We start from the raw sequence: 12,875 nt of genomic DNA on the forward strand, positions 1-12,875 counted from the left end.
GAAGTGAGGATTTAACATTCCTGGTACCTGTCATGGTTAATTAAGACATGTGGGAGTGAGGAGGAAGTGGATAGGGTTGTGTGACTCATTCATTAGTGGTCACTCTGAGCAATCAACAAACAAACAGTCTTTGGAGGGGAGTGTTTATAGGGCATCATTCACACATTGGGCTTGTTCGACTTCAACTGCCAACTGATTGATTTACAAATCCCTATGCGTCATAAATAACTACTCATTATTAGTGGTCAGTCACAATTTACTCACGATGCATCACAGATGGCATGCCCTCCAACACGGCCCTCACGCCGTTGGGGATCATGGATGGCCAGCTATGACAGGACTGGGAGTTACACTTAATACATCATCATACACTGTGTCACTGGGTTCACCCTCCTCCATTACCAGGAGATTGTAAACACACAGGACAGGTCCTCCTGGGCGAAACTACTGTTTACACTTTCTGGGTGCTCTGTATGTGCTGTTCTTTGTCATTTAGTCAGCCCTCACGGTTAAATTGGATGGTTGAATGTGTCTGTCAAGACATCATAAACAGGTGTCCCATTTAAGTTGTTTTATTGATGTGGACCGAGTCTCTTACTGGGTTGCATTAACCCACACATGGGGTAAGTGAAAAAACAGACGTTTTCTCGTGAAAAAGGACGGCACATTTGTTCTTCAGTGGACTATGTGGAAACATATGGCATCTCGTGTGTCTGTGTAATGCAGTGACTCACACACACACTCACTCAGTCTTACACATCGACATTGCTTTTTTAACCTTTGTTTAACTAGGCAAGTCAGTTAAAAACAAATTCTTATTTTACAATGACTGCCTACTCCGGCCAAACCCTCCCCTATGCTGCGCCGCCCTATGGTGTGCCGCCCTAAGGGACTCCCGATCACGGCCGGTTGTGATATAGCCCGCGATTGAACCAGGGTCTGTAGTGACGCCTCTAGCACTGAGATGCAGTGCCTTAGACCGCTGCTTCCTCCAGGAGCCACATACACACGCACACACACACACACAGACTGTGGCCCCTGCTATATGTATAGAATGTGATCTGCGTGATATACACATGGGAGGTGAGGACTCAGAGATACTCCGTGAGTATGTCAAAGGGGAGGGGCAGTCAATGAGTCATCAAAAGATATGTCATTTTTAAACTTCCCAAAAACGTCCAATAACTTAACACTATGTTGGATAGGAATTTTATGAAGTGGCTTTGTCTCATTCTGCAAGTGCCATGTGTGGGATAGAGGTAGACACTGGACAGGGTGCATTGGCACCTTCCAGTCAAACATCAAGAGAGAAAGGGGTGGCCCTGGTCATACTCCCTGGTTGTCGCCCTGCCTTGCGTCAAGGTGAAGAATATTTCACAGAATGTCATAAGGAGCTTTACACTGTTACCAAATCCCTTCCTTCTCATGCACATGCTGTACTGGTCTTCGAGCACATAGATTATCACAGTGACAACTTGATAGGGGGACAGAGGGGAGGAAAAGTGCAGCTCATGCCAAAAAATAAGACTGCAGTCAAAAACAAAGCCACGCCACTGCATGTGGTGGGGCTATGTCCTGCAGCGCACTCCTCAGATAGGCTTCCTGGGAAACAAGGCTGGCCACCCACATTCCTGGCATGGAAAGAGGCGCTTTTCTCACGGTCTGAGGACAGCCTGCCTGTCTTGGGTCAACAGTGGTGATTTAGTTTGCAGCGGCTGCGGGTCTCCACTCATTGTTCTGCTCCGAGCAAACTTTAGGTGCCCAATGTGCCTATCCAGTGTCCACTGACCTTGCAGCAGGTATAGTTTCTCTCCTACTAACAAGTGTGAAACAAGGCTTGTGGAGGAGCGTACTTAGGCGGCAGGAGGGGTTTTGTGTGTGTGTGTGTGTCTTAAGGGGAGGCGAATGGGGAGGTGAGGACAGGAATGTTACCCAGTCCTCTTCAGGGATCAGCAGCATGAGGGGATGTTGGACGGGACATTCTAAGCACAGAGAAACTGTTATTCTCCTTTATGAGTTTTACAGAGCACTGACAGTAATTATAGGTACAGGGAGAATTTGCACTCCATATCGGTTTTCAGTTCCTAAACAAGCAATTATATGCTTACTAATAAGTGTTGTTATAATAATATAACAAGTTATACCATGGCATTGTTGAATAGTTGTTTCTGATTGTCTTGAAGGACATTCTAGAGCGTGCATTATCTAAGTGATAATACCGTGCCAATATATCCTATAAACACGGCTTTGAGGGCATTATTACTTTTATATAACGGGTTACCAACATATTAAAATAATAATATTTTTATTAAAAACATTATTTTGATTAATTGATTCATACTATTTCATCCTTCCACAATATATAGTCAGTGGATTGCGCAGTCAGATGGAACAGAGTAAATAGGCATTTTAACATCCTAGCTTTAGCTGGTGGTAACTTGTGGAATAGACACCGGATGGAATGGGGTTTTATCCAATCTGCATTCAGGATTAGACCCACCCATTGTATAATTCCCTATAATGCACAGTATTCAATCGCTATAGTTCATTCTTCATTCTTGTTTGAGCTGCTTTTGAAAGCCAAGGTCGAATTGAAAAAATAGTTGGCATTGTTGAATTCGATTTTCATAATGGCAAGCTAGGACTGATGGTTTGGCAACAATTGTACTGTAGCTATGCAGTTTAACCTGTTAGCTACTTCAGTGGATGTTGAACACATTTCTAGTGTTACATTTGGTATAAAAGGGATAATCAACTCGGGGCTATATGCGCTCTCCGTAAAGTAATGCAACTCTGTGGAAGGTCAGTTCACTCCGGTAGCGCGTCGTGGAACACACCTTCCAAGATAGAACGCATAGACCCTCGTTGATTATCCCATACATATTACCAAATATCTAAGCAAATCCAATTTTATGAATTTGGGTTTTAATTCAACAGTTCATATGCCAGTTTTAACCAAAAAATGAATTGTAAGACTTTGCCGCTTAATTGGGTGTTTTAACGTTTCTGTTGTCAAACGTAGCCCTACCCACCAAGCAGTGCTGTGCTTCTTTAAACAGTAGAGTTGGGTGGCTTAAGGGCTGAGATCTGGATCTAGATATGCTGCTCTCCCCCAACACAGTCAGCCTGACCCTCTGTAGATCAGCCCAGCATTCCTCCCTCCCAACCTTTAGGGGTCTGAGGGAACAACCACCACTGGCTACTTCTGGAGAGGACACACAACCAGAAACCAACATAATCTCTCCCCTGGGATGTTCCCTGAGGCTCATAGCTAGGCAACATAGGGCTAGCAAGAACTTCCCCCAAACGAGGATGGAAAGTTAGTCTCACTAGGTGACCTTTCCCTTTAGATGATTCCTTAGTCGGCGTTCAAGCAGTGGACTCCACATCCATAACTGATGACCATGTGACTCCCTTAGAGCTTTCACTGATGCTGTAGCCTCTCCACTGGAGCTGAAAGCACAGGTGTTTTACTGTCTGTCTGCCTAATATGGGCCACTGAGCCTCTATAACAGGGTCATGAGACAGTGAATAGGAGGAATTTGACCCATGTGTCCAGGGAGTCAGTGTTTGGCTGCTGTATGGGGAGTTGGTCACTGCTGTGCAACTCAGACATGTTCAGTCTCACTGGATGGAGAATCTGTAGAAAGACGCCAGGCAAGCAGGGCGGTGTGTGTGTGTGATGGGAAGGTGTGGCACAATAACTCACCCTGGGAGGGGCACCTTGAGACAAATGGGATCCCATCTGTGTTAATACATTCTGCGGAGAGCCCTCCGGCTCATACATTTCTCGAAGTGATAGGACGAGTAATACATCAGGGGCCTGGCAGTTCACACGGGCGCTGTCCTAAATGGAACACTATTCCCTATTTAATGCACTATAAAGTGAATAGGGTGCAATTTGGGACACACCCTTGGTCCGTTCCTCATGGCTGCATGATTGATAATTGCTTGCCCTGCCTGGACTGGTCTCACTGTCCAGTCTCCAGTGGCTTCCAGACAATAAAATGACCTTGAATGTGGCACCCATTTGACACATCTCATGGAATCCTGTGCAGATGCATAACACAGTGTAGACAGTTAATGTGACAGGGCTTGATTTTAAATATAGATTTTTAAATATTGAACTATAGAAAGTCTTCATGAATAAAATGTATTTGAAACCAGTCATATCTTCCTCTTTCTCTCTCCAGGTGCTTGAAAAGGTACAGGTAGAGAAATTAAAGCTGGTGAAATGTAGGGAAAAACACTGTATATTGTTGCATTTTCACTTGCTTAGATAATAGTTTGTTCAAGCATGGCTTAAAATAAGGTGTCTCAAAACACAGTCCAGTCAGACTATTAAAAAGACCCCATCATGCCACCTGACTGGATTGCAGCTGGAAAATCATGCAGCTCACTTATGACACCCTGTGGCCAAGCAAGAGAACACCACCTACATTCTTCATCCGTGTTGCAAGGTGTACTGTATCAGTGTTACTGTGACCATAGTTGAGTATTTCAATATCCAGAAATCAAGATAATAAAAATCCTGTAAAATGTAAACCCTGGTTCCTCCCATTTGACCCATGCATTCCAATTGACCCAAGCATCCAAGTTAACATTATTTGTCTCAGAACAGCTCAAAACAAGACTAAGCTAGATATAAATTGCCATACCACAAGCCCTGTGGATAAGATCCAATTACACAAAGATATCAGACAGTGTGGCACTGGCACATCTCTCACACTAGAAACTGACACACAGCTGTTTACACTCAAACTCAGGACATTGGATTGAACCAGACATGCTATCTGAAGCAAAATAGATTTTATTACAATAGAGGATATACACTGAGTGTACAAAACATTAAGAACACCTTCGTAATATTGAGTTGCCTCAGAACAGGCTCAATTCTTCGGGGCATGGACTCTACAAGGTGTCGAAAGCGTTCCACAGGGATGCTGGCCCATGTTGACTCCAATGCTTCCCACAGTTGTGTCAAGTTGGCTGGATGTCCTTTGGGGGGTGGACCATTCTTGATACACACGGGAAACTGTTGAGCGTGAAAAACCCAGCAGCTTTTTAAAGTGATTGAAGTGGATTTAACAAGTCACATCAATAAGGGATCATAGCTTTCACCTGGATTCACCTGGCTAGTCGATGTCATGGAAAGAGCAGGTGTCCTTCATGTTTTGTACACTCAGTTTTAAAATAAATATACGTGACTTTTTTCTCATTTAACAGTCATTTGTACAGTGAAATTAGGACAACGTAGCTAAAACCAGCTGAATAAATGTTATTTTTATTTCCTGCACTGTGCTATTGCCTTACTTATGAAAGCTATGGAAACAAAATACATTTAGGCCATGTGTGTATTTTGAACGTTGTCTGTGTGGCCACACACACATTTACACACACAGAAAATGTTTTAAAGAATTGACAGACACCCAGACCTGCAAAGCATGGTTGTCTCATGCCATGGAGCCAAAAGAGAATGTGGACCACAACATGGTGGATCACTTCATGTCTTAATACAACTCAGGGTTGCGTCCCAATGTAGTGCACTGCATCCCAAAGTGGTGCACTATGTAGTAAATAAGGTGCCATGTGGGATGTACCCATTTGAGATGAGGAGGGCTCCTTGACATAAACATGCACAAACAATTATGTTGCTTTTTGTCTTTCTGTGAGACTTGAAATCGCATGCTCTGGTTAAATGGGTAAATTCATACTGGAGGACAGAGAGCACCACGCAACATGCACAAGAGACCTAAACAGCTTCTCAGAAGGCATTTTGACGTATCACAGGAGCACTTTGCAAATGGGAGTGTCTGTCTTTCTGTACAGACTGTTGAGAGGGGGGATGATAAGTGCTTAAATTCTGATTTGGAAAAGGGAGGTACATGCAACACTAGTAAAGGGGGAACGTGAAGAGGTACAGACCTAGAGGTGCACTATCATTTATATGTGTATTCATTACTAGTGTGTATCTTTAGGATGTCCACACAAAAGGTAAGAACTCCTAAAAAAGCTTTGTCTGGCATAGAACTTTTATACAACTTCCATATGTTTAGTGTCTAAACAAGACATGAAAAAACAAAAACGTGAAATACTTTTCATTTACCACTAAATATTTCAGCTAATAACAGTGCATTCAAAGAAAATGATCATATCAATATGTTTCAATGAGAAATGATTAAAATGTGTTGACATGTACAGCATTTTAGGACAATATTAATTAGAATAGAAAATGCAAAATCATCCTACGTTGTACTTTTTGCAGTCATTAAATTAGAGATGGGACATATTGAACTCATTTGATATTTAACCGCTTGCTGTCATTTTGAAAATAACAGACCCTACATTGTAGATGACAACAAAACAACAAATACAGAAACAAACTCAAAAGTATTATAACAGATCAGAAAGCATAGGACAAGGAGAAATAAACACAATCCTGAACATCCCATCATGTGATGGCAACTTTAAACATAAACACTAAAAAGGCACTGTCCCCACGTAAAAAAATGCCTTGTTTCAACCCTGTCAAACTGAGGAGTTTGTGCTGATGTGAGAGAAAGTCCCTGGACTCTATAGACTGAATGTTGCATCACACAGTATCCAACTAGATTCATTATTTCATATGTTTTTCTAGAGAATCATTTCCTTTGAAAAAACTAGGAGCTATCAAGTTGACAAGCAGGTTTATGGTAGATTGGTCATTTTAGTGATTCAGGCTCTGTTGAACAGAGGTGCCCGTCTATTTCTAGCTACTGCATCATTAAGGCAAGAAGAGGAAAGCTCTAAAACATGGGTATTATTCATATATACTGTATATACAGAGTGCCTTCAGAAAGTATTCACACACCTTGACTTTTTCCACATTTTGTTGTGTTACAGCCTGAATTTAAATGGATCACATTTAGATTTTGTTGGTCACTGGCCTAGACCCAATACCCCATAAAGCCAAATTGGAATTATGTCTTTCAAAATATTTACAAATGAATTACAAATAAAAAGCTAAAATGTCTTGAGTCAATAAGTATTCAACCCATTTGTCATGGTAAGCCCAAAATAATTTGAGTAAAATATTGCTAAACATGTCACAAAATAAGTTGCACGGACTCACTCTGTGTGCAATAATAGTGTTCAACATGAGTTTTGAATGACTACCTCATCTCTGTACCCCACACATACAATTATCTGTAAGATCCCTCAGTCAAGCAGTGAATTTCAAACACAGATTCAACCACAAAGACCAGAAAGGCTTTCCAATGCCTCGCAAAGAAGGGCACCTATTGGTAGTTGAAAAAAACAAACAAAAAAAAACAGACATTGAATATCCCTTTGAACATGGTGAAGTTACTACTTACACTTTGTATGGTGTATCAATACACTGAGTCACTACAAAGATAAAGGTGTCCTTCCTAACTCAAGGAAACCGCTCAGGGATTTCACCATGAGGCCAGTGGTGACTTTAAAACAATTACAGAGTTTAATGGATGTGATAGGAGAAAACTGAGGATTGATCAACAACATCGTAGTTACTCCACAATAATAACCTAATTGACAGAGTGAAAAGAAGGAAGCCTGAACAGAATAAAACCTATCCCAAAATATGCATCCTGTTTGCAACAAGGCACTAAAGTAATAAAACTGCAAAAAAATGTAGCAAAGCAATTAACTTCTTGTCCTGAACACAAAGTGTTATGTTTGGGGCAAATCCAATACAACACATTACTGAATACCACTCTCATTAGCATAGTGGTGGCTGCATCATGTTATGGGTATGATTAAATCGTTAAGGACTAGGGAGCTTTTCAGGATATAAAAAATAAACGGAATGGAGATAAGCACAGGCAAAAACACCTGGTTCAGTCTGATTTCTACCAGACGAATTCATCTTACAGCAGGACAATAACCTAAAACACAAGGTCAAATCTACACTGGAGTTCCTTACCAAGAAGACAGTGAATGTTCCTGAGTGGCCGAGTTACAGTTAAACTTAAATCTTCTTGAAATTCTATGGGAAGACCTGAAAATGGTTGTCTAGCAATGATCAATGACCAATTTGGCATAGCTTGAAGAATTTAGAAAATAATAATGGGTAAATATTGTACAATCCAGATGTGTAAAGCTCTTAGAGACATACCCAGATAGACTCACAGCTGTAATCGCTGCCAAAGGTGCTTCTACAAAGTATTGACTCAGGGGTGTGAACTTATGTAAATTATATATTTTTGTATTTCATTTTCAATAAATTTGCTAACATTTCTAAAAACATTGCATCTCAGTGCTAGAGGCATCACTCAGACACTGGTTCGATTCCAGGCTGTATCACAACCGGCCGTGATTGGGAGTCCCATAGGGCCCAGCGTCGTCCGAGTTAGGGTTTAGCAGTCATTGTAAATAAGAATTTGCTCTTAACCGACTTGTCTAGTCAAATAAAGGTCAAATAAAAATAAAATAAATACATGTGTAATTGTGTGTAGATGAGTGAGAAGAAAAATTATATATATATACTTCAGCCATTTTGAATTCAGGCTGTAACAACAAAATGTGGAATAAGTCAATGGGTATGAATACTTTCTGAAGGCACTGTATATGGAAATAATACATATGATTGTATAATGTATACTATATATGCATTTTTTTCTTAACAATATTTAATTTAGAGTACAATTAACAGTGCTGTAAGAAACAAGTGAATGCCTTCTTCAATTACAATATTCAACATTAGATTTACAATAAGGAATGGATATCCCAATCATTTTCAAAACCAGAAGATAACTGTACTGCATGCTTTCATAGTAACACTGAAGCATTGTGCAAGTGAAAGCTTTTCTCTTTGATTTTGCATAGGAACTGTTTGAGAGTTATTTACCCCACTATCACCTGTTGGAGCCGCACAATGAATAATACTTTTGATACCTCGTTTGTGTGGAGATGAAAATTGACAGTATCTAATTCATTCTTAATGCTCTTCAACTATACTTCAAATACATGCCATAGAAAAAAAGAGAAAAAACCTTTGAATAGCTGCTGGTTTTGTTCCCGAGAAAACACCACTGTTCTGTGAAGGTGGTTGTTAATCCACCGGGCCTGTGTGCCTACTAGACCATCGGGAAAATACCAAACCAATACATTGACATTGTATCAACATCAAAGAAACAGTCAATCCGACATGCAAAACATTCTGGGCGACTATTAGGAACTCATGTTGAACAAGGAGGGAGCAGTCCTTTTTGCTCATCTGGTCTTTTGGCGTTCACCTCAACACACCTAAGATATACTGTAACTGTGATTCAGTAAGCTGGGAGTGCTGAGAAACACATCGGATATGTGTGAGGAGAGAGACAGCCAGACGGTGGTCAACAGCAGAACTATCAATACAACGGGCTCTCTAAACATGTTGGACTGAGCCGGAGATAATAGACCAATACATCACTGAAGATCTGTGCAGTATCACTGTCAGAAGCAAACAGCTTCACAGAGAGCAGTCTATCAGTTGGGAAATACATGTACATACATGAAATAATAGTACCTTGCATTGTGGCTGTGAATATTCTTACGATAGAAAACAGAATAAGTCTCTCTTTCCTTTGGCAACAAAAGGACAGTGTTAATCATCATCATCAATATATACCAGTTGAACATGGCTGATGATTTTTGAACATCACTAAAGGCCGTTAAAATAATCGTTTAAAACAATCACACATTTTCACCATTGCCGCAAAAGAGGTCCAGTTCTCTCAATGGCCAGTACATGTCAGTGTTTCTACATCCCTTCACCAGTCACAGAACAAGCTAAAGTGGCTGCCTTATTCCATGTCCGTCTATCTCGGTGTGTTTGGGCACAGTACAGTTCCAGTCAACTAGTTTTCAAAGGATAAATACTATAAGAAACCACTTCTCTGCCTTGGTTTATACTCAGTGCGCAACCAACGTTGTGGAGTTGAAGAGGACGGAGCATAATAATTCACCCCATATTTGTTCCAGCTCTTTGCAGATCCGTTCAGCAGTGCAGTCCTTCGACTGAATAAGAGAAAATACAAACTGAAACTGTAAAGGGCAATAATGAGAAATAAAAATGTAGAACATTACATTAACAACAACAAAAAACGATCAGGCAGTAACAGTCTCTGGAACATACACACTTTTGGCTTCCCAGTATGATGACGACGCACATCTTCAGTGACCTTCGGTGACCTTCGGGTCCATGGTAAGATCCGTCAAGCAAAGGTGTCCACAAAGAGGCACCTCAACACACTTAAACACTTCCAGCTTGAAATGAGATCGTTCAGATTCACCAACAAATGTTTCCTTGATGGATACGACCCATGGTAAAAAGTAGCTTGGTAGTTGTAACCTGTCTGACGACATGCGGTACCTAGAGTTGTTGGAGACAATTAAAGATTACATAACTTGCTGCAGAAACATTTCCTTCCAATGCAGACTTTTAGACTACAAATCTAGACAAACAAAAGGCCTAAAAGTAGAAAACCCTAAATATTAATATAACAAGATTAAAATAAATGGTGTATTTCATAGTTCCCTGCAATGACATCAGCTGAAGAGCTGACTTTCTCTTATACAAATGTGATTCCAAGCCAACGGGAGAATAGAAGATTCTGTCTTGTTTTATCATCAGGAAAGTGTTGGCTCATTTTCTTTCTTTTGCTTTGATTGCTATCTGTATATAATAGATATCCAGGGTAAATAAATGTACAGTGAAGGTAAGTGATGACAGCAAAGGGCTATTTTCCTTTGTCAATATCGAACAACATTTACAAAAACATCAACGATCAAAGTAAACTTAAACTCCACTTCGCAAACAAGCAAAAAAAAGTGTCTTGTTAAATGAATAGAAAAAAGGTACTATATAGTATTTATATATATTTATATATGAACAGAGCTGCAATTCTTCCTCTTGAAGAACATGTTTTTTGTAAGTGCTGTGATTCGTAGTCTTTGTGTAGTAGGCGTGTGTAGTCAAAGTTGCACCTGATGTGTTTCCGTCTTATAATCTAGTATCAACAGATTTCATCACTTGATAATAATAGAAAATCTTGTCCTATGCCCTTAGGAGGCAGGGTTTGTTTTTGGTTCCTATGTTGAGTTTTGCCTTCATATTGCAGTGCCCTCCGGTAAGTGTGAGGGCATTGGGTGGAAGTGAGGCCAGGGTCACTCTGTGTAGTAAGGCTGGCATGAAGGAGGAGAGAAGTGACTGTTGCGTTGTTGGAATGATCTGACACATGATGAGGTCTGATCAGGATGAGGGAGATGAGAGGTTATGCTAAGGTTTGTTTGAGGTCGAAGGTTAAGTTTGGGAGAGGCCCCTGCTGTTGATTTGGAGAGCAGTTCTCGGAGCCTCAGTAGCGGTGTGATTGGTGGGAGTACTGTGAGCTCTGCTGGGATGACGACGAGTATCCCTGGGACTGAGTGGAACCTTGGACGTTGCTTTGGTATCCAAGGCGGGAGCTGGAGTGCTGGAGAAGAGAAAAGAGAAGAATGGAGAGGAAATAGTAAACCGTTGATGTCTAGAGACCCCTGTCATTAATTATTTATCAGTCAGCACCACTGGAAAATACCATTGTATATTTCAACCTTGAATGGGGTTTGAGAATAAATAATTCAATAACTGTACCTTGGGAGACCTTGAGGGAGGGGAATGACTTTTGTTGGCAATGTTTTCAATTGTAAAGCTGGCTGAATAATTTACAGATCAAGAATGAGTCCTATAGAAAAGCATGACGCATTGCCACAGATCTGTAGTGTTGATCAACATACCTCTGTGGCTTTCCACTGTTGTTTTACTTGGCATCCAAAGATGTGGTCTACTTCTCACCGATTTATAACAGAATTAGCAAGAGACTACCAACCCAATTCGGAGCAATTTACAGCGCCATGACAATTCTATATCCTAAACAGTATACTGTATATCACGCGACATAGCAAAACGTGCACAAGTGGCTGATGCCAAAAACCTGCTGCATGTTTTATTGTTTCATGACGGAAAAACAGGACCGTTTCTTTGTGCTCTGTACTTTTCTCAATGATTCCTATGATTGCTTTTGTTGGTCTGAATAAATAAATGATCTGGGGGACTGAGCCACCACATCAATAGATATCAAAAGAAGGGCTACCTAACCACCTTATACTACAGCTATAAAGAAAGCCGGCTCTGAATCAGATGACTGATTACGGACCGTGACTCACTTTAACCAGCTCAGACTGGGCCTAAGGCCAAATGTCCTAAAAAGGCAACAAAAAAAAGGCAGAAGTCACTGGCCTTCAGATGAGAAACCCTTCTTCTGAGCCACCAGAGTGGCCCTGAGGACCTGCTGCTGGACTGGGACCCAGAGGGCTTGGGTGGAGGGTGGAGGGGATGGGAGCAGAACGTGGCTGAAACTCCTGAAGTATGGAGACCTCGTAAAAAAAGACATACTCCCATACATCTCTGACTGCAACCCCACGCAACCCTGTCTAGCAGTCTATCTATCCGCACTCACAGAGAGAGAGGGGGAGCGAGTGGTGCACATTGGGATACCATAGCCTCGGGGAGAGTGATCAATGAGGAGAAAATTAGGGCGCGGAATGTGACGCCACAGCAAGCTAGCTCTCTGTTCCACTCGGTCTGCCCATCCAGAAAGCAAGGGGATATTTATACATCTGTTCTGGTGAGTCTTGAATTTGAAGAGCCCAGCAGCTGTCCACATGCAGCCTCAGCCCCCTGCTAAATATAGCCTAGTCAGTCAGTCAGTCTAGCAGCACCCCACACGGCCCGGGCCAAGCCAGGAGACACCTCTGAACAGACCACAGTTGTGGTCCGGACAAGGTCAGGGAGGTCACCTTTATCTCACCTTCCTCATACGTAATAAGACTCTCTCTTC

The 12,875-nt window shown here is 41.4% G+C and overlaps 1 protein-coding gene across 1 annotated transcript in view; it reads right to left on the reverse strand.

Annotated features, from left to right (window-relative positions):
- Nucleotides 1–4,792: 4,792 nt before the first annotated feature.
- Nucleotides 4,793–12,875, reverse strand: part of LOC139583042 (cyclin-dependent kinase 19) — a 75,467-nt gene continuing 67,384 nt past the window's right edge. Inside the window, exon 13 of the mRNA XM_071413732.1 lies at nt 4,793–11,471. Within this exon, the coding sequence (XP_071269833.1) occupies nt 11,355–11,471 (117 nt within the window). The 3' untranslated portion in view covers nt 4,793–11,354. The remainder of the gene's footprint in view (nt 11,472–12,875) is intronic.

Source organism: Salvelinus alpinus, chromosome 8 (assembly GCF_045679555.1).
Source record: "Salvelinus alpinus chromosome 8, SLU_Salpinus.1, whole genome shotgun sequence".
Taxonomy (NCBI): domain Eukaryota; kingdom Metazoa; phylum Chordata; class Actinopteri; order Salmoniformes; family Salmonidae; genus Salvelinus; species Salvelinus alpinus.